General features: G+C 40.2%; 1 protein-coding gene across 2 annotated transcripts in view; it reads right to left on the minus strand.

The window, feature by feature from the left end:
* The window catches only part of LOC114573210 (pleckstrin homology domain-containing family G member 1), a 46,044-nt gene that overhangs the window by 12,199 nt on the left and 12,942 nt on the right, over window positions 1–20,903 (minus strand). For both annotated transcript variants that reach the window (XM_028605232.1, XM_028605231.1), the window contains exons 2-4: window positions 14,699–15,270; window positions 4,797–4,897; window positions 3,482–3,551 (exon numbers count right to left, since the gene is read on the minus strand). In XM_028605232.1, the coding sequence (XP_028461033.1) occupies window positions 3,482–3,551; window positions 4,797–4,897; window positions 14,699–15,121 (594 nt within the window). In that variant the 5' untranslated portion in view covers window positions 15,122–15,270. The remainder of the gene's footprint in view (window positions 1–3,481; window positions 3,552–4,796; window positions 4,898–14,698; window positions 15,271–20,903) is intronic.

Here is a 20,903-nt window from a genome sequence, read left to right on the forward strand (position 1 = left end):
CTCTCATCGTGCTCTCCTGGAGGCCTGCAAATGAACCTCTTTCTGTTCCATAACGTGAGAGTCTAATTAAACTCTATTTGTGTCCATAAACACTTTGAGGGGGGGGGTCGCAGGATGTTCACGGCCATCAGGAAGCAACATAAACAAACAGGGCAGATGACAGAAGTCTGTCCTGGTTCATAACACACACACACACACACACACACACACACACACACACACACACACACACACACACACACACACACACACACACACACACACACACAAATACATGCAGACAAGACTCTCAGAATTTGTTAGCCTGAGGTGCTCCGTGGGAACCGTCCTAAATTGAAGAGCAGAGCTCTCCTCCTCGTCTCCAGGCCTAAACACAACCAGATGTGCCACCATCGATTCTGAAGACACCCACCAACACACACTCCTAATACACACTCTTAATACACACTCTTAATGCGCCTCTTGACCGTGGACTCAAGACCACAAGATACATAAATGCTTCTATGGAGTACAAATTTGTGCAGAGCATGCACGCCTGCACACATGGACTTTGTTATTAAAGTTGACATGTCTGCACACACTCTTTGAAGCCAACCAGGAAACCAGCAGACCCTGAAATAGCTCAGATTTATAATATACTTCAATTTTAGAAATATATACAAGCTATGCTCAATCATATAATCATCATATCCAAATGCTGCATGTGAGAGTTTTGGCATCTATACATGATTAAAATGATCCTTTTTTAGAGTATCAGAATACAAATTATATAGAAAGATTTGTACTTTCTTCAGCGGTGGCTGATAATCACTACTCCGTGAAATAAAAAAAAAGGTTGATTTGTATCAGCACCCACTGATCGTTTTTAATGAGAAAGTCATGAATCAGCAGTTTTTTTATTGATTTGTTGAGACTGGACTGGTCACAGTGAGTCATTAGCTCAGCACTAAACACAACAGAATTAGTGACGAAGAAAAAAGAAGCTTAAGATCTTGTTTTGGTGCTCTCTGTGCTTCAGTCAGCATGTAGCAACCCATAAAATGTGTTAAAGGCTTACTCATCACATAGCACAGTTAGGATTTAGTCGAAGGGAGAGGAACATGAGGATAGATAGCCAATTATCTAAGAGAGAGGCGGAGATTTACATCTAGATCTGTCTCTTCTTCAAACAGTGCTGGGTTGTGATTCTTGGCTGCTAAGACTAGAAAAGCATTAGCTGTGAGTGTGTGTGTGTGTGTGTGTGTGTGTGTGTGTGTGTGTGTGTGTGTGTGTGTGTGTGTGTGTGTGTGAGAGAGTGAGTGAGTGAGTGAGTGAGTGAGTGAGTGAGTGTGTGCATTTCATAGCTGATAGTGAAAGAAATGTTTTTGGGGTTTTTCTGGGTCTTAGCAACTATGAGACGTTCAGCAATACTAAAGAACTCTGGTTACTATTCTGGTTACAACCCTTTTACCAGAAGTCAGCCTGTGAAATGATGAAGAAAGACAGACACACACGCACACGCACACGCACACGCACACGCACACGCACACACCTCAATGTAAAGGGGGCGTAATGGTCAGTGGTGACTTAATATTTCCAGGCGTTGGAAGCAGACCGAGCACTCATACTTTTTGTGTAACTCTATTAAACCTACACACTGACAAATCTATAGAAGCCTAAAGACAGCTCTCACCATCAACAACTACTGTTTGTTCATCTCATCTCTTATATGAATTGGATATGAGTATATAAGAAAATCTAATACATTATTTTGGAAATTTATTTCCATTAGTAGCTAATTTATTTCCATTAACAGCTGCTCTTGAGCTTTAGTTCGTATCAGACGATCTTCCTCAGCAGATGAAGTTGAAGTACGATTGTAGATGTCTAGCCCTTTTTTCTTAGTGTTTAAAAGAACACCTTGTGCTATGTCCAAGGTCAGAAATGCACTTTAAATCCCAGTATTTAAGCCAACATGGATGAGAAGCCTTTAAAGTGCTCAGACATCTACAATCCCACGAGAAACTGGCAAAACGTCATCTGCACAGGTTCCAGAAAGCTTCAAAGCTACTAGAGCTTGTGGTGAGATTATTTTGCAAACTATTTCCAAGGTCAAGAATGAACTTTTAATCTCAATGGAAATATGTTTTTGTAAGGTAAACTTCAGGTTGTGTAATAGTGGTTTGGTTGAATATGTATGGGGCTATAATACAATTAAATTTGACAAAATCAAATTCACTATTTTTGGGTTAAATCCTGGCCAGCATGTATTAAACCTGTGTACTGTAGCTAAACTGTATTTATGCAAAACATTAACAGGTAGAAACACAACAGAGTGTGTGTGTGTGTGTGTGTGTGTGTGTGTGTGTGTGTGTTGGATAGGACCTGGAGCAGCAAGTCAGAAGCTCTTACGGTAAAAAAAAAAAAGATACTTTAAGAGTGTTAATGGACATCTGCAGTATGAGTACCATACTCCTGAGACAGAGGTTAGCAGAGACAGGAGGCTCCAGGCAGGATGTGATTTGGACTTTAAGAGGTGGAGCCTTGCTTTCAGCCAATTTAACCCCTGGCTTTAAGGATGTTAAACTGTTTTTATAAATGATATACTAGCTGCAGAATAGAAATCAACTGTAGGTTGTCCGTATTTCAGATTAGGGGATCATCTAAAATAAATTCATCATGCTGTAACATTAATCAGTCGGTAACAAGATGTCATCACGCTGTTTTGTTTATGGATCTCAGTTAATTATGAAGAGTGGTGCTGTGGGCTGCTATAAAACTGGTTTGTCTAAACAACAGCTGCTGTATTTACAGATGCTGACTGGGAGTCATTTATTTATATATATATATATATATATATATATATATATATATATATATATATATATATATATGTATATATGGTCAGACAGTTGCTCTGTGGTATTGGGTGTAATTGCAGTCGGGTAGGGAGGGAATGTAAAGCGTTTTAGAGGAAGTGCTGGAATGCAGCACATCATGGGACATAATCATGCAATCTTTTCTTTTTTAGGGCATGGATGGGTCGAGGAGCAGGAGTGAAATAAAAGCTGACACACACAGACAGAGGGACCAGTGATACTTTGACTAGAGTTGCTGAGTCTACGTTTTCTTTTTGAAGCACTGCTATTATCACCCTCCAGTAAAAAAGGTGATTACGTATTTTGACGGTCTTTAAAATTCCTCGGGAGTTGTCCTTCCTCCGTGCTCTCCTGTTGCACTTAAAACTCACATTCCAACCACCAAAATAACGCTACTGGCCTCAATAAACCTAAATGACTTCATGCAGCGTCCTCACCTGAATTTTGTCAACTTATTTCTTGTAAAGGGCATTGCCTGTTTCTCATTTTCTGTCCTGTGTGTGTGGGTGTGCGTGCGTGCATGTGTGTGTCTGAACCAGCTGTTTGGACATGTTTTAACGAGCAATGGAGGAGTGCGTATAAGGTGGAGAACAAAATTGACCAGAGGAGTTGACTATCTTTACCTTGGATACAAAGCACTCTGCGATGGCCACAGGGTCAGCGTTGCACTTCTCAAGATGATGTAAAAGATCCCTGAAACAAACAGAGTTCAAAGAAATCAGTATTTGATGTGAAAATGTGCACCCATAATTTCCTACGTTTTTATCACACAAGGATATAAACTACTCTCCCATGATTCATTGTTCCAAACAGTGTTTCTGGAGCAAGAGTCACCCTGGGTACAGAAATTAGGTCTTAGGGCACCTGGCTCCGAACAAAATGACAAAACTTCCATGAATTCAAAACAGGCAGCTCCCGTTTGTAGCTGTGTTATTTGTGTGTAAGTGCACACACTGATGGAGTTATTGTGTCATGGCTGAAGCATGAGGTCATTGTGACTGCTTCAAACTGCTTTTACGCTTCCTTTTACTAGCCAGCTTGTCTGCGCGTGACAGCTGAGAAATGAATAGGTGTGGAGAAAGAGTGTGCATTTTTGTGTCTCCAGACCACCATGGCTGATGCTAAACTAGCCATCTCGTCTGAATACACAACACACACACAGAAACACACTGTTAAGAACGGTGCCAGAGGAGACAAATATGCAGACGGGGACTTATTTAAAACACACGCACGCACGCACGCGTACACGCACACACGCACACACACACACGCGCACACACACACACCAACAACAACAACAACAACGCCCTTTCCAGAAATTAACAGATGGCTCAGCCCAGTTTCACTATTTGCAGGACATTGTTTGTTGAGCCTGAGAGAGAGACTAAAGTCTGTCTGTATATTTATGTGCAGCCAGAGCTGTTTTGAGTCTCCAGTCTTTATTAGCACAGTCAAGATCAAGGTTTTTTTACTAAACATGTCTGAGTTTTGAACATTTACCTACTGACTAGCTGAGATTAAGTCCTTTAAATGATGAGGCCTAATAATTAAATATTGAAGCTATGAGGCAATGTAAGTTCTGCCTGTTGATATCTTGTTTTTGTTTATTCAAAACTTGGATGTTTTTTTCTTTTAAGTCTTAAATACATTCAAGTTTTCGAGTCAAATGTCGAATACATGTTGTATCGGAGTTATCGTAAGTGCCATATTCAAACTTGTAAATAATGTTCACATCAACTTCCAAGACGTAACTGTCAAAGCATAGTACTTTGACCCCTCACTCGACCAGCGCTGTAATCTGTAAACCTAATGTGAATGCTCGCAAGTCGTAAAAATGTGAATCTTTCCCATCTCTTCGATCCATCTGGTATGAAGTGAACGCTGCATTAAGTCTGTCCGACACAAGCCCAAGTCTCCATCTCTGTGAGTGTGTTGTACCTGTTAAAGTGGTAGATGTCCTGGATGTTGCCAAATAGAGAGCCTTTATCCTCAGAGCTCAAGGCCAGCCGAGACTGATTGCTGATACACTCCAAGTAGTCCTGCAGAGAGAAACAGACAGAACGTATTCGTGTTAGAGCTTTATGGCTGACATTTTGATTGGCACCACCCTTGGCACACACACACACACTCGATTTTGACAGACCACTCACACTGTGACTCCTACAGACTTTCAAAGCCCATGAATCTCTTGTGCTACTTGACTCTGCACCACTTTGGCATGGTGTGACAAAGACTCTTCCATTATTACGCTCTGTGAGTGTATGTTAATGTACAAATACCTACATTTAAGCTGCTTAAGTACCATTTAATAGCAATACAATTAAGACATACTTTATTGATCCTGCAAGGGGAAATTATACTTTCCTTTTATAAAGCATTAGTTGTGTGATTTTAGGTGTTTTTTTGTGATTTCTGTCTAGCTAGGGAATTATTTTCTAATGCTGGCCTAAAGAGAGGCTGAATTGTTAATATCATTCTTCTATGAGACTTTTGCCTGGGAACTAGACAAATCTGCATGCTTGTGTTTTTATTTGTTCTGGCAGATCATTTGCATTTGTGATTTGGCCTGGCGATGTCAGGCTAATGTGTCTCAGTCCCAGCTACAAAACGTGGAAGATTTGTCATCAATTAATAAATTACACTAAAAGTTACAGTCTTGAAGCTTAATCCTCTAGCTGTACGATACGATAGCTTCCAGATACACAGCTGAGGGAAGCATTATGCTGTGGTTGCATAGAAGATTTTTTACTTTCACACCATTTGTCAGAGCCTTTATAAATTAATACATTAATCAATTAAAACCTTATTTGTAGGGCACTTTAAAACAACCAGTGTATCAAAGTGCTGTACAATGAATAAATGAAAGACATAAAATATGCAACTCACACAACGCATAAAATACAATACAATTTATGCCGACTCTCTTTTGATAATGACTGCATTGTTGTTTATGTTTAGTGTAAACAGCTTGATAAGGAAACAAGGTTATCTGGTTTAGTGTAAATGAATTCCTGGGTCAGGTGGAAGCTAAGAGACAGGTTTAACATGTAGGAAAACCGTTAAAAGTCTTTTCAAGAGGAATTTACTGTCTGGCTCTTATCATTGACTCCATCACTGCTGTCAGTGAGCAGTGCTGATTAAACACCAGCCTCAGGTCTCAGAAAGAAAGTGAGAGGTGGGGAGAGAAAGACAGATGGACCAGTGGCCAGTAGGCACTGATTATAACTCTCATTTCCAAGTTTCTTCTTATGCACTGATAGTCTTTGTAAGAAGTTCACATCTCCTGCTGCAGGCTGGAAGTCATTTTTGTTGCACTTCATTCCTTCCAGGTGCAATTATTTTGTCATTATTGTGTCACATATGTCCTTTGCACTCCATACCATGTCGTCTCATACCCTGTTTACACATACATGGTTATTTTGAAAAACTGAGACATTTCCCTTAGTTTGTGCCCTTTGTTTACACGCAAACGGAGAATTCGCCTCTGAAAACGATTCTTTCTAAAACCTCCGGCCAGTGTAGAGATTTAGGATAATTTCGTTTGCACGTTTGCATGTTAACTGAGACAAACGGGAGGTTTAGGCAGCCAAGGAAGTGAGGAAGAGAAGAAAGAGGAAGTGATGTGTTGCGGTTGTTGCTATTTTCGGGATTCTGAATTTTGAAACGGAGAGGTTGAAATGTCCTATGAAAATAGCCGGCCACGTGTAAACGTAGTGACAGTCTCCAGTCAATAAATCAGACAACACTGTTGCACAGGAAAGAACACTTGAAACACCAGTGCACACACGTCCACAAAATGATCTCAACCACCAATGCGGCTGTATTTAAACTTGAAACCAGAAGCAGGTGTGGATATTGGGTTAAGGAGGAGGAAGCATCATGGTGGCAGCAGCACAGTAACACACTGTAAAAACGGATTTTGGAGGATAGTAAATACAACACATGCAAATTGTTTAAATTGTACTGCAAATATATTAGTCAGTAAGCAAATATACAATAATGGGTAAATTCTACCTACATTACATATTTTATAACAGTAACATTTGCAGCCTAAACAAATATAATAAAATCTACCCCAAAATGATAAGTCTGCAGTTCAAAGTGCACATGCGTCGGTGCTGGTTCTTGGCCAAGATCTATCGTTTCACTGGCGGCACACTGGAGTCAAGCTGTTCGGTTTAGCTAAGGTAAGATTCCTTTTAACAAGTTGCTGTGTGTAATAAACTTATTTAATGGTTGGTTTAGATTGTATATTCGGCTTGCTTCTCTATGCTGTTAACAAGTTACTCAATGGCAGTCTGTCATTAAAAGTTAGCAAGCTACCGAGTGCCAGCTAGCTAGCTAATGCCAGAGTTGAAAGCTAACGTTAGCTTCTAATGTTACTAAAACGTAGCAATTGTTGGAAGAGATGTTAGTTACGTTACTTCAAACTAGCTAACGTTACCTGTCGTGGCATTTGACAGTGTCACAATGTAACGTTATTGCTTTCACGGCTGAACCATGTGGCTCCAAATGTAAGCTAACTGTTAGGTGACATTACCTGTAATATTAGCTAACGTTAGCTAGCTAAGTTAGCTATGTAGCCGGATAGATACAGTAAGGTTACCTAATAGTATTGATAAGCACCGACATCACCTGCTTTTGAGAAAATATATTTTAGGCCAACCTTAGCTACATAAAGTTAGGCTTACTCAGCTTTTATCTTACCAAATCCGTTTTTTATTTAATCTACAATACAATTGAGATAGCTGGGGGTGGATAAAAAAGGGTGAACTCAACCGTGAGGGCAGTGCAACAACCGGTCAATCTCTGTTACACGCATACGCTAACTACAATACACAAATACTGTAAATGAGGTATGTAGGTATGTATGTATATCTATCTATCTATCTATCTATCTATCTATCTATCTATCTATCTATCTATCTATCTATCTATATATATATATATATATATATATCTCTATCTCTATATCTCTATCTCTAATAAGTGTAAATAATTTGTAGAAATAAGTTAATCACTAAATGCATCTATTCACAGTCCCAATGTGTCGAGAGAGAAAAAGGGATGCAGTTGTTATTCGCCTCATTGAGTACCTTGGGGAACATCAGGAAGATCTCATCCAAGATTGCTAGGTATGTTATTAAATGATCGATCAATTCAAGGTATCACATGGTTACACATAGGGTTGCCCTGATACAATGGTTTAATTTCCGATACCAATCACACACACACATACATATATAGTACATAGAAACCAGAGGTGTCAAGTAACGAAGTACAAATACTTCGTTACCTTACTTAAGTAGAAATTTTGGGTATCTATACTTTACTGGAGTAATTATTTTACAGCATACTTTTTACTTCTACTCCTTACATTTTCACGCAATTATCTGTACTTTCTACTCCCTACATTTAAAAAATAGCCTCGTTACTCATATTTCAGTTCGGCTTGTTTTCATTCCGGCTCGTCATCGTTAAAAAAAAAACTATCCAAATCGCTCCATCCGGAGAGAGTGAATTTGATTGTGGTTGGATGAGATGTATAAACATAGCTATTCCGACACCCTATTGGTTTGTACGCGATCCATAACACCTGTACAGACCCGGTGCTAATACGACACCGGTGCCTTAACGACCGTTATCTACCGGACCGAATAGCAACACGGATTTCGGTGCCTTAGGTGCCTGCGCGATGCTCCGAAAACGGACGTTAGAGGGAACTGAACATCGCCGCACGGGACGCTAGTCAACACTACAGTTGGAAGCAGCAAGCAGGTTAGCCTAGCGTTAGCTAGAAGATGGAGTAAACATGATAAAATGCTGAGAGCTAAACGGTGTAAAAGTGTGTCTATATTTCACTGGAGAGGAGTCTGACACCAGACTGTAGCTGCCGTTGTCTGAAAAACACAGAAGAGATGTAGCCTACGTGTCACCTTTTTCAGCCCTTCTGAGTTTGCAGGTATGATTTTAATATACTGTTACATTATTATAGTCATATGATTTTGTCCCCGCGTTTTAGAGTTAAGCTGTTGTCCTTAATGGCATTTCCCCCCTTACATCAGGGGTCTTGAAGCGTTTTTAAGCCAAGGACCCCTTAACTTAAAGTGAGATGTAGCAGGGACCCCCTACATATTGTATGAAATTAAGTTGCATAATAAACTGGGCCTACAATAACTGTTAGGGTAACCTAAAGCCTTCTTACGTACGTTTTTTCATAAGCTATTAAAATATTAATTGTTGGCATGATTTTATAAATCATATTTTAATGTTACATATATGGCACAGTAAATCTAGGATTAACTGTATCTGTGGGCTGATATCTTAGGGACTACCTTACCTATAGGCCAGTAAGCCTATCATCAGTGGGAATTTATATTTGCTAATACTATGTTGGAATTATGTTAAGGCATTTTATTTTTATTTTTTTTTAAGACTCAAAAAATGAACAATAATTTGGAGCCCCCCTGCAATGACTCTGAGGACCCCCTGTTGAAGATCTCTGCCTTACATTACTTTTACTTTTATACTTTAAGTAGTTTTGAAAGCAGTACTTTTACACTTTTACTTAAGTAAAAAGCTTGAGTTGATACTTCAACTTCTACAAAAGTCTTTTCAAACCCTAGTATCTATACTTCTACTTGAGTAATGAATGTGAATACTTTTGACACCTCTGATAGAAACTGCGGATACTTGGCACAGCCACCATTATGAGACAGACATGCCACCCCTTCTAATGTCAGTTTAGTTTGTAGAGAGGCAGGAGGTCTATCCACAATTAAAATCATAATGTAACTTGGTTATATTAATAATGCAGGTTTTTAAACCAACATACTTTATGCAAACTTTCTCATATTACTGCTAATCAGTTACTAAAATAGGGTTTTAAAAACATTTGAAGTGAAAAATAGGCAAAGTCACAGTTTTAATTTGTCACTGAATTGTATTGAAGTGCTGATTATTAAAAACAAACTCTAATTGGGTTGATTTGGCTTAACCAAGAAAACATGATCAATAAATGTATTGGGATAGTATCTTGTTATTGTCCTTAACTTAAAAGTGCATATTTTTGTTTCTTTTTTTTAATATGGAGGATGAAAATGAGGACAACATGGACTAAACCATCTGCATACAGCAGATGTGTTGATTGCGATGGAGGGAAACAAAGTGCTGAACGCGTGTGGAAACCGAACCAAGGCATGTGTGCGGCTGATGGGATTGATCTATGCTCTCAAACGTGAGTATTCCAAGAAGCTTGAGTATACTTAAAGTATTTCAGAAACTCTTTTGGTGCTTGACAGAGCAAAGCTGCTCAAGAAGGTCCAGAGCCTCAAAAGTAAGCTAATGAACTGTTTGTCACCGTGTTCAGGCACAGACTGACTGTTTCCTGGGAACTTACTGTTGGTGCTGAAGAATGCTCACTGTACAATGCAATCAGACAATTTCATTTCCCAAAGAGCAGTGTCACATTGAAATTCACTACATTCAAATAATGCATATCATCTCATGGATCAATGTTATTCAAAAGACACAAATTGGTTAAGCAAGGACTAAACTCAGTGTGTTTCTGACTGGTACTAGGCTGTCAATTCATTTAACCAAAGGGACACGGTGTTGAGATGTGGAAAATTGTTTTTTGTTCAGGCACAGACTGACTGGTTATCTTCAACAATCCCATAAGGCTTTGCAAATATCTGCATATGTTCCTCAAACATATAAAAAAATGTAAGATGTTTGTTTGGTAAAACAAACAAACTGGAATCTACATATGAAGGGTTTAAGAAACTTGTTTCAGTTGAATATGCAGAGTGGAGAGGGTTCTTTTGTACCTCCTCCTGTCCTTTTTTTTTTTTTTTTTTTTTTTTTTTTTTTGAACATTTCATTGATTAAAAGAAATTTACATGATCAATTATCTCCTGTGTCTGACAATATTTTTTTTAAAGTAAAGTTTACCTTCCCTGAATAAGTAATGATTAATTACTCATTGTTCAATTATTAAGTATTAAGTGCTTACAGTCAAGAGGTAATGTTACTTACTTTTTATAAGTAATCAGTTGTGTAATGTATTGAGAAATATTAGGTAGACTTTACCTAATTTCTTTTAGTGTATCATAGCTGTTAAATGTAGATATGCTTCACTCAAAGCATGTGGTGAAATCTAACCAAACAGACTGAGTGCAAATTGTTACCTCACATTTATTGAGTAGATTCTATAGGTTGCTTTTTACAGTGCAGTTTTCAAACCTGACCACAGTTTGCAACTAGGCAGGACAGACACTACAACACTGAAAAAAACTACCAGGCTGCCCTGAACGCACACCCACACTGATCATTTCAGTACACACACACACACACAACACTTGTGTGTTTTAAGAGACCAAAGAGTAGAGAGAGACTCTCCCTGTTCACTCCCTTTAGACTGTTTGCCTAATTTCCAGTCTGCCCTGGTGGTTTTGATTCCTGGTAATGTTTTATGTATTTAGCCATCATTATCATTATTATTATAATAGCTGAGCCTGAGCCATTAAATTGTGTTTGGTTAGGCAAACGGAGGGATGCAAAGACAAAATGATCTCAACTAAAGACTGGAGAGTTAACTCCAACTGTGGAGTGAATGGCAGCCATCTTGGATGTTTGGGGTTTAAAGGTTATACAAGAGCTTTAGGCCAAGATTTTGGTTTTGAGGATTTGAGTTACTGAATAAGACTAACTGGCATGTTGGTGGTTGTGTTGTGGGTCACTGCAAAGGGTCATGTTTAGATTTTGTTGACTATCGGAGTTGATGTGTAATGTGATGCTTTATTAGCCACGGGGTCACGGATCTGACCTGGCCTGACCCCTTTCACTCATCACACTCAGCCAAAGCCAAACTGAGCTCAACAATGGGCAACACACACACACACACACACACACACACACGTTCACTACCTATTAAGCATCAGACATAACATGTACAAACTTGATATTTTACACACTCTTTTCCTACAAACCAAACATATCCCTCACTTGGCACCGCAGAAGGAAGTCATTCCTCCAGAGAAAGACAACTGCAGACATCCATATCTCATTACTTTCAATGTTTCTGCAAGTGATGTTTATTTCCAAATTCCTGGTCAACTTCAAATGGCAAATGCGTTCCAGGTCTCAGAGCGGGATAAGGGAAAAAGAGATGAAGACGAGGAGGAGGGAAGAAAGATCAGAGCTTTGTCTTTGAGGTTGTTTGTGGATGATAGATATGGCCTCATTACCCACAGTGTTGGAGCCGAGGAGGGGTGATCAAGCAGAACTAACAAACACCCAAACAATGTTCACACACAGAAGTGTATGGTGGCCCTGAGAGCTCAACACACTGCAACTCAAGGAAAGACATGCAAATAGATAGACAAAAAAAATCTTCACCAAAACACACAAACGCTGCAAATTGCACTGAACACGACAGACAGTTACAAAACAACAGATGTTTCCATGGGACACTCAACATGGCAGGCGTAATATTTTTAGTTCCCCTGGAAACTTCTGTTGTTTTCTAACTAATGTCCATTGTGTTCTCTGCGACTTGCAGCATTTCTGTATTTGGTTGGGTTTCCTGTTTTGCAACCATTTTTGTTTTTGGTTGTCTTCTGTCTTTCTTTAATTGTTTGTCTTTTGTCTAGTCGTATGTGTTTTCCTAAGTTGTAGTACGCTGAGCTTTCAGGGCCCCAGTAAAAAAACACATTCATTCTTGCACCAACCGACAAACCGCGCGTTACTTAACACATGTACTGCGAGTAATCTAAATCCACACATACAGTACAGTTCACACACAGGCAGGCAGAGTATGAGTGTGTGTGGACCATAACACCGCCGCTGACAGATGAATCACAGGTGAGCCCAGGGGAGTCTGGGTAAATATTTGTGTTAAGGCTGTCACACCCTCTTCCATTGCAGGAAGCAGCATGGGCAAAGGGATTATTGAAATGGGGGTTGCAGGACCAGCTCATAAAGGATGAAGGACGGTGCTGATAATAGATGGGTCAATGCTGTCCAGCAGCTTGAGTCTTTTCCTCAGTATAGGTAAACTGTCATGTTAAAAGCTCTATTCAAACAAGATACAATCAGTGCAATCCATCCCCTGTGCACTCACTGGAACCGTCATTAAAGAGGTGAAGAAAGGCTAAATGCACATACTTTTTCCAAAGTACTGGTGAAGAATTAACTGTTTTGCCATGTAAGTGTGGTCTTCCGGGACTGGGTGGTCTGCTTCTCTAATGGCAATAGGTGGTCTGCAGAGTAGAGGCAGTAGAGGGTTATTAAGTACAGCTCCTAAGCTCTGTTCAGTGTTGTCCTAACCTACTTTGGGTTTTGTTATCTCAGAGCTAAATCCCTCTCCCTACCTTCCTCTTCTCTCTCCCCCTTTCCTTCACCTGAGTCCTGAAGAGGGAGGAAAGGAGGAGGAGAGGCTTGGACATTGATCAGGGGCGACAGGCCAAAATCACAAAAACTAAACCTCACTCCCGCTTCTTATCCTGTCTCTTGGGAATATGAGTTTCCTGCTCTCTTTTGACAACAGCCAGACACCTTTTTAACCCCAAACAGACACAAATACACATAATGGCCCTTGACCGACAGCCTGGAGCGGGGGAGGAAGCACTGTTAAGAGGGAGAATATGAGAAAAGGTTGGAAAAGCTCCAACACATGCAACAATTTCCATACACACGTTTTCGTCATTTTACGCCACAATCAAAAATAAACTGCAGAATGCAAATGCAAAACACACATCACATGTGCACACCACATTTGAGCACAGAGGATATGAATTTTAAGGTTCACAGAGAACCAAAAAGAGCTGAACAGAGAAACAAAGAGGGGAAGAGAAAGGAGAGCAACCTTTGATACAAACCACTACACCCATTCCTTAACAAAGCCACTAAAGCACTGACAAGAGGCAATGTGTATCCTTGCAGTTCAAAGCCAACTTTACAAAAGAGTGTATTTATCTGAGTGTGTGCATACAGTATTTTGTGTGTGTGTGTGTGTGTGTGTGTGTGTGTGTGTGTGTGTGTGTGTTTAAAAACGTCTTGAAGTTTTGAATGTGTGCCTGTGCCTACAGCACAAAGGCAATGGTGTCATGTAACTCAGCCAAACCCCACCTGCAAGTGCAGGTGACCTTATTGTATTGGAAGTTCCCAGCAGGACAGGAGCTGTGTGTGTCATGTGTGAGGAAAACCACAAAGACATAAAGGATGTGTGTTATCTGTTGATTTAAAGCCCTGTATTGCTCCTGGCGTTCCTCCACTGCTTGGGTCTAAACAGGGTCATCAGGAAATCATTTTAGTTCAAAGATGGGACCTTCAAAAGATTTAAAACTGCCCAGACTGTCCTACCCATTTCAGTTTCTGCCTTATTATTATTATTATTATTATTATTATTATTATTATTATTATTATATTATTCTGTTGTTATTATTATTGTACAGTGGTTCCCAAACTGGGGGTCACCAGATAAGTCTCATCAGGGGTCGAGAGATGATTAACAGAAAAGCATAAATGAACAGAAAAAAAAATATATCACAAAATCAACACTTTTTTTCCTCTTTGAATTATATTGAAAAATGTTGTCTCTTTAGGTCTCTGATCATTAAATCATCCGATAAAACAAGAAAAACAAAGAAGGAATCTGGATTATTTCTCATACATTTTAAATCATCATTTTAAATTCACATACACGTCACAATGAACACAAATGTGTTCAAGGCCTCACTCTACATTTGATGTTCTGCCAAATGTAGGATCCTTCTGCGTTGGATTTCTTACACAGCTTGTTTTTATTTGACATATTATTGTGGTTGAGTGTTCCTTACCTCTACAATGCTGTGCAGGTCCTGGACGTAGGTTCTCTCTGTGTCTAGTATCTCCTGCACCACCCGGTCAACATACGACCTGGGTCCCTGCACTGGACCTGTCCGCTCTCCTCCATCTGGGCTCACCTCAGGCTCTGAATGTTCTGTCAGACTCTGTCCACTGCTCTGTCTCCCTTGTCCCCTCCTTGTGTCCACCCCGCCATCATTTTTGTCATCTTCCTCCCGGCATCCCAGCTGCCGGGCTGGAACCAGTTCCAACCGAATTGCCCCAGAGTCCCGGTCTGAGGTCACCAGGTTACAGTGAGGGGCAGGGACGAGGGTGGAGCGGCTGCCCAGCGAGCAATGACTGTCGCGGGAGGAAGCAGAGGAAGACGTGGAGCTGTAGCTGATTGGCCTTTCGGCACTGTCGGGAGAGGAGTCCATGCTGAGGGCGGAGCAGTAGCGTGAGGAGGTATGGCGGAAAGCCGGGTTGCGGAGGCAGCGGGCTGGTATGTCTACGGAGCTCAGGGCTGCGCCGGAGTCCGGGACTTCAGGAAGAGGAGGTAACGCATCAGGCAGGTAGTTATAATCGTCTAGAGAGGGAAATGAGAGAAGGAAAGATATTCTCATTATTCCATTTTATTCAAATTTCTCTTTCAGACCAATAATGGCACACACTAGCTTTCATTTATTTAAATGAAACCACTGGCTTGTGAGAGCTCCAGCGAAAAGGTTCTTCATGGCTCAAGTTGTACTGCAGAGCACTGCCAAGTGCATAAGCCAAAATGATGTGCAAATAGCTGAATGCCTTGGTCTAATTTACTGGTTACTTTACAAGCACTGAGATGAGGGAGAAAATGATTGCTTGTTGCCATTGACCTTTCAAAAGTGCTCATTTTGGGCTCTGCATGCATAAACGGCTGTATTCTGTCTTGGTTTTTAATATAGCTTCAAACTTGACTTCCTGGTTTGCATTTCCTCTTCTGTCTGTGCTAACCTGTAGCAACACGCCCACACCAATGCAGTCCCTTTAGTTGTTGTGCTGTTGTTGATCTGAATGTCCCCTAAACAATGGCTCTGCCTATTGTATTTTAAATATATGGTTGTCACATTTACCATGATGGCTGTGTATAATTACTGCAAACAAATAAGACCACGGTCTAGACAATTGGTATCTAATAGCTAATACATGCCAACAGAATTGTCCTAGTGCTTCCAAATAAATTGTTGCATATACAATACATGATGTTGCCGTCTGTCACAATGGCGTTGGGCCTTTCATATCTACCTTTGGAAGAACCTAAGGTAAAAACTAAACTAAAAAGTTTTAGATTTGTAAAAACTAGAAGAACCACGCCCTTGTTCCTATTTTCCTTTCGGCTATAAAGCACAGCGCACAACATCAGACATGAATATTAAGTGTAATAAGTTAAGGATGAATGTCCTAATGATTCACTGATGCTGCAAAGTCACACGCAGAGCCCTTAAAATTCAAATTAAATTCACACATTCGACAGCCACCGACTTGTATTTCCCTCTCTCAAACTAAGTGCTAAAAAGACTCACTGTAAGTAACTTTTTAACAGTTACAATACCACTTTCATATTCTTACAGTCTCTTTCTGTTTAACATCCCAATTCCTGACATTCCAGCTGACCACAGTCTGACTGACCACCCGCCATACGCGGACCACTAGCCCTCCCAGATTTGTTCTGAGTTCCACCCAAAGAAACATTTCATAAACAAACAAACACAAGAAACAGAAACGTTTGATTTCTAACGTATCTGGTAAATGTGCATGTGTGAGCGTTTTTGCAGCAAGACAGAAAAAACGATTTTAGTGTGAGTTTAATGACAAGATTAGGAGTGTAATGCTGAGAACCCTCCACTCTGAGGCAATGAATGAAAGCCCTATTTCTATTGAAGAGAGACAAGCTTGTGTGTTTGTGTAGTGTGTGCAGCTACAGGGGTCTATTTGGCGTCAGGCTGATGCCAAACTGCCCCACAACCTTGTGTAAAGAGATCTGTTAAGACATGATTACCGGCTCCCAAGGCCCCACAGCCAGGCCAGCTGAAGTGAAACCACATATCCAGCATATCAAACAGAAGCCTTCCAAGTTTCCCCTCAACGTTTTCCAAGGACTCGCTTCATAGAAAGGTCAGCTTTGACGGTAAGAACAAGGGGCAAATAAAGAGAGTGGACAAGCAAGGGAAGGACGACATGAGACAGCCTCATACCAGCTCAGTGGGAGTTTGACACCAGTCTTTATCACCAAAGCTCGATACACCAGTGACCCGGCAGCACTGGTGTTGTGGCAACATTGAGATCCAATGGCAATAGGACAGTGTCGCTCGCTCTCTGCCAGCAGCAGAGGCTCAGCCTAAACACGTCTCACTTCAAAGCATCGTAGATCACAGACTGGCATACAAAAACATGGAATGTGAAACTGAGAACAAGCTCAAAGAATCCTGCTCTCTCACCTTTCAAATAGGTACCTTGGAGGTCTTTTTGCTATGGTGACACCTCTTTTGAAAGCACTTTAGCAGCAGGCATGCTTGTTAGACTGGTCTGTGATGGAGAGATCACAGGTTTGATTCTGGCAACCACGACTATACTGATACCAAGTTAAGAAATAGAACCTGCATGTTCCTGCTCTAGATATTTATCTAACTTTTAATCCGTTTAACATTTTGTGAAATTTTTTTTTGAAGAATAGAAGTTGATAACACTGTCACGTCAGAGCTAGTCCCAGTTAGGGTTGGGTATCATTTGGGTTTTGTCTGATACTGGTGCTAAAACGATACTTTTAAAACAGTCCTGGTGCGTAAACGGTGCCTGAACCAATACTTTTGAAAAGATTTTAAAAAAATATGTATATATTTAATTAAAAAAGAAAAAAGGAGCACAAAACAACAGAACAGCTTGTTTATTGCCAAGGCCATATGGTCAAAATTAAATGATTTATTAAAAATTTTATAACACTAACTTATAACAATAACTTATTTCACCATTACATTGCTGGTAAATGGCAAAAACAACCACTAGATGGAAGAAGGGTATTTTACAATAATTTTGAATGCACCACAAGGCTGGCGAGGCAAGTTTCAAGTGAACGCACCATCTGTGTTGTTTTTCTGACAACGGCAGCGCAGACTCCATTTATCTGTTGGAATCCTCTACAGTGAAATACAGTCACACCGTGTTAGCTGTCAGCATTTTAACCGTTCTCTTAATACATCCATGGTTTAATCCAGCTGCTAGCTAACGGTAGGCTAACGTTACCTGCTGCCAAGTGTATTATGCTAACCAGCATCACATGCAGCAATGTTTCGGTTGCCTCTAACGTCCGTTTCCGAGCATCAGAGGGCAGCGCTGGCATTTCAGTGGCACCGAAATGAGGCACCGAAATCGCATTACTATTCGGTCCGGTAGATACTGGTTGTTAAGTCACCGGTGCCATATTAGCACCGGATGTCGGTACCCAACCCTAATCCCAGGTGGTGTTTAGCTTAGCTTAGCATGAAGACTAAAGCAGGGGGCGAAAGCTAGCCTGGTTCTGTTTAAAAGTATGCCTACTAACACCTCTAAAGCTCACTAATGAACATGTTGCATCTCGTTTTTTTTAAATTGGTACACAAATGGAAGTGTAGTAACGACAAGCTGTGGTTGTACAGGGAGTTTTGTGCTGGAACTATTTCCAAGGTATTAACTGAGCTTTAGAGGTGCTGGTAGGCATATTTTTGGGCTTTAGTCAGAGCCAAGCTAGCCGTTTCCTGCGTCTAGGCTAAGCTAAGCTTATCACCCAGCCACTGACCTAATCACAGATGTTTGAATAAGCATATTTCCAAAAATGCTGATTAGACTTTAAAGTATAATATACGTACACTCTCCCTTTAGCACTGTATTGGTCCCCACTAATTCCATAGGAAAATATTTGGCTTTTTAGCTGCTAAATGCTCTACTTTCATTACTAGCTAGTTGCTCATTTTGTAGTATTGTTTGTAGTAGTAGTATGCAGACCAACCAAAACAAGTAGCCAAATGAGCTAAAATAGGCTTAAAAGTCTGGATTGCAAAACAAAGTTTCCACAATTCCTTGTGGTTTGTCACTACGAGTGGCACCTTTCACATTACAGATAGTCATTTGATCCATTGTTAAGTATTGATTGGACGATTGATTGGTGTAGCTAACTGCTAAGTCTAAGTCCATAAATCCTACAGAGCCCTCAAGTCCCTCTTCACTGCAACATTATGTACATGTTTTTAATTGAGGTAATTCCTGTTTTTTTACAGGAATATCAAATGAAGTTAATTCCTGGTTACCTATGTTTTGAAATCCACCTCTGAAAAACAAGAATGAGAGAAGAGTCTTATGTTCTGAATCACATCTTTCTCTTATTTTAATTTTGCTCCACTGGCGTGCCAAGAAAAGCAGGAAGGAATTAGAGCATCCAAAAACTGAAGTGGCAACTGTATTTTTCTCAGACAAGTTTGGAACTGATTCACTGTGCGTGTGTCCATCCAAATGTTTGCACTCCAAAGCCTGACCCAATTTTAACAATTACAGATCAGAAAGGAGAAGGAATCTGGTGGGTGAAAACAACACACACACACACACACACACACACACACACACACACACACACACACACACACACACACACACACACACACACACACACACACACACACACACACAAACCTTGGCTTTTGGATAAGCAACACACTGCTTTCAAGTTACCGTACAGAATGCACAAAGGGTTATATTATATTACATAACCATGACACTAATAGGTAACTGACTATTTTCTTTGCCCTTTGACAAATCTATAATATATCTTTTCTTATCACAGTAAGTGATATATGTAAATCTATACTGTGTGTGTATGTTCCACACAAAATGCATTAGGTTTATCACTCCAAAGATAGCACTAACTGAGCTAATAACTTAATGGTCCTCACACCAGCTATTGCGGCTAGATATGGGCAGGCAGAGTGTGCACACATGCATCCTGTCCTGCACACTCGCGCACGCGCACACACACAGACACACACACACAAACGCACACACACAGAGCTAATACAGAGAAACCATGTTTCCGTTTGCCGTGAAACCCAAACACCACAGAGAGAGATTGCTCCATCTTGTGTTTGTCCAGCCCCTCCTTCCCACCTTCCAGCTTCATGTTTGGGGCACACCCTGGCCGTTTCCTGGGTGAACTGGCTCTTGTACACACACAGACAACTAGCACCCCCACCCCTCACACACACACACACACACACACACACACACGCAAACACACACACACGATGGCTGAGCTTTAGTTACCTCCTGTCCAGATTATGTTTAACCTTATCCTTGTAAATTATCTCTAATTATGCTCCTAAACATGCAGGTTGGAACTGTTTCCTGCCAGACAAGAAAGAGAGTAAATCAGTGTGTCAACAACCTGGCTTCTATCTCTGGCTTTCATTTAACTTGAAAAAGACAAAGAGCTGGGGCGCTTTATCAGTTTAGCCAAAGTTTAATAAATTTGGCTAAAATAAAATCAGGCCTGTCTGGAAGGCAGACTGAAGACAATGTACACAGAGGGTACAAAACACTCTTTATGTTACAAGTAAACAGTAACACAACTCTTCAGATACATCTTTAGATTAAAAACACCTTTAAATGTATGTGTTTATTTTGATTACCACAAAGTAGGTGAAAAATAGATTTAAAAAAATCTATATTACAAGAATGTGGGTAGAAGATCTTTAAAACTATCTTACGTACAAACTGTTAAATACTCAAATACTCTCATGGATTCTTGTTTTTACTTTTGATATCAGAAGCATTTTCAGAGCGGACCTCAATTACGGTAAAATGCAGTGATCTTCTTGCCACAGGAAACACAACAGATTTTTGGATGCACAGGAACATAAAAAAGGTTGAGATTGAAAGTGAAATTCTTGACTTTGAAAATAATATTTGACCAAACAATCTCACCAAAAGGTCAATTGAATGGCTGTTCTGGAGCTTTTTAACAAATCACACAAACTCCCCAAGCAGAGGAAGGTGCACGGTTGGCATTGAAACATTTATGTTTAAATTTCCATTTAATTTCCTTGATACAACTAAAGACTCCACAGCAGCCACTAAATGGACTTTTTGGTGAGATAAATTGTCAAATGATGGGGGAAAAAAGCTATTTAAACCAATGTGCTTCTTTTAAAAAAAAATTCT

The sequence above is a fragment of the Perca flavescens genome, chromosome 18 (genome assembly GCF_004354835.1).
Source record: "Perca flavescens isolate YP-PL-M2 chromosome 18, PFLA_1.0, whole genome shotgun sequence".
Taxonomy (NCBI): Eukaryota; Metazoa; Chordata; class Actinopteri; order Perciformes; family Percidae; genus Perca; species Perca flavescens.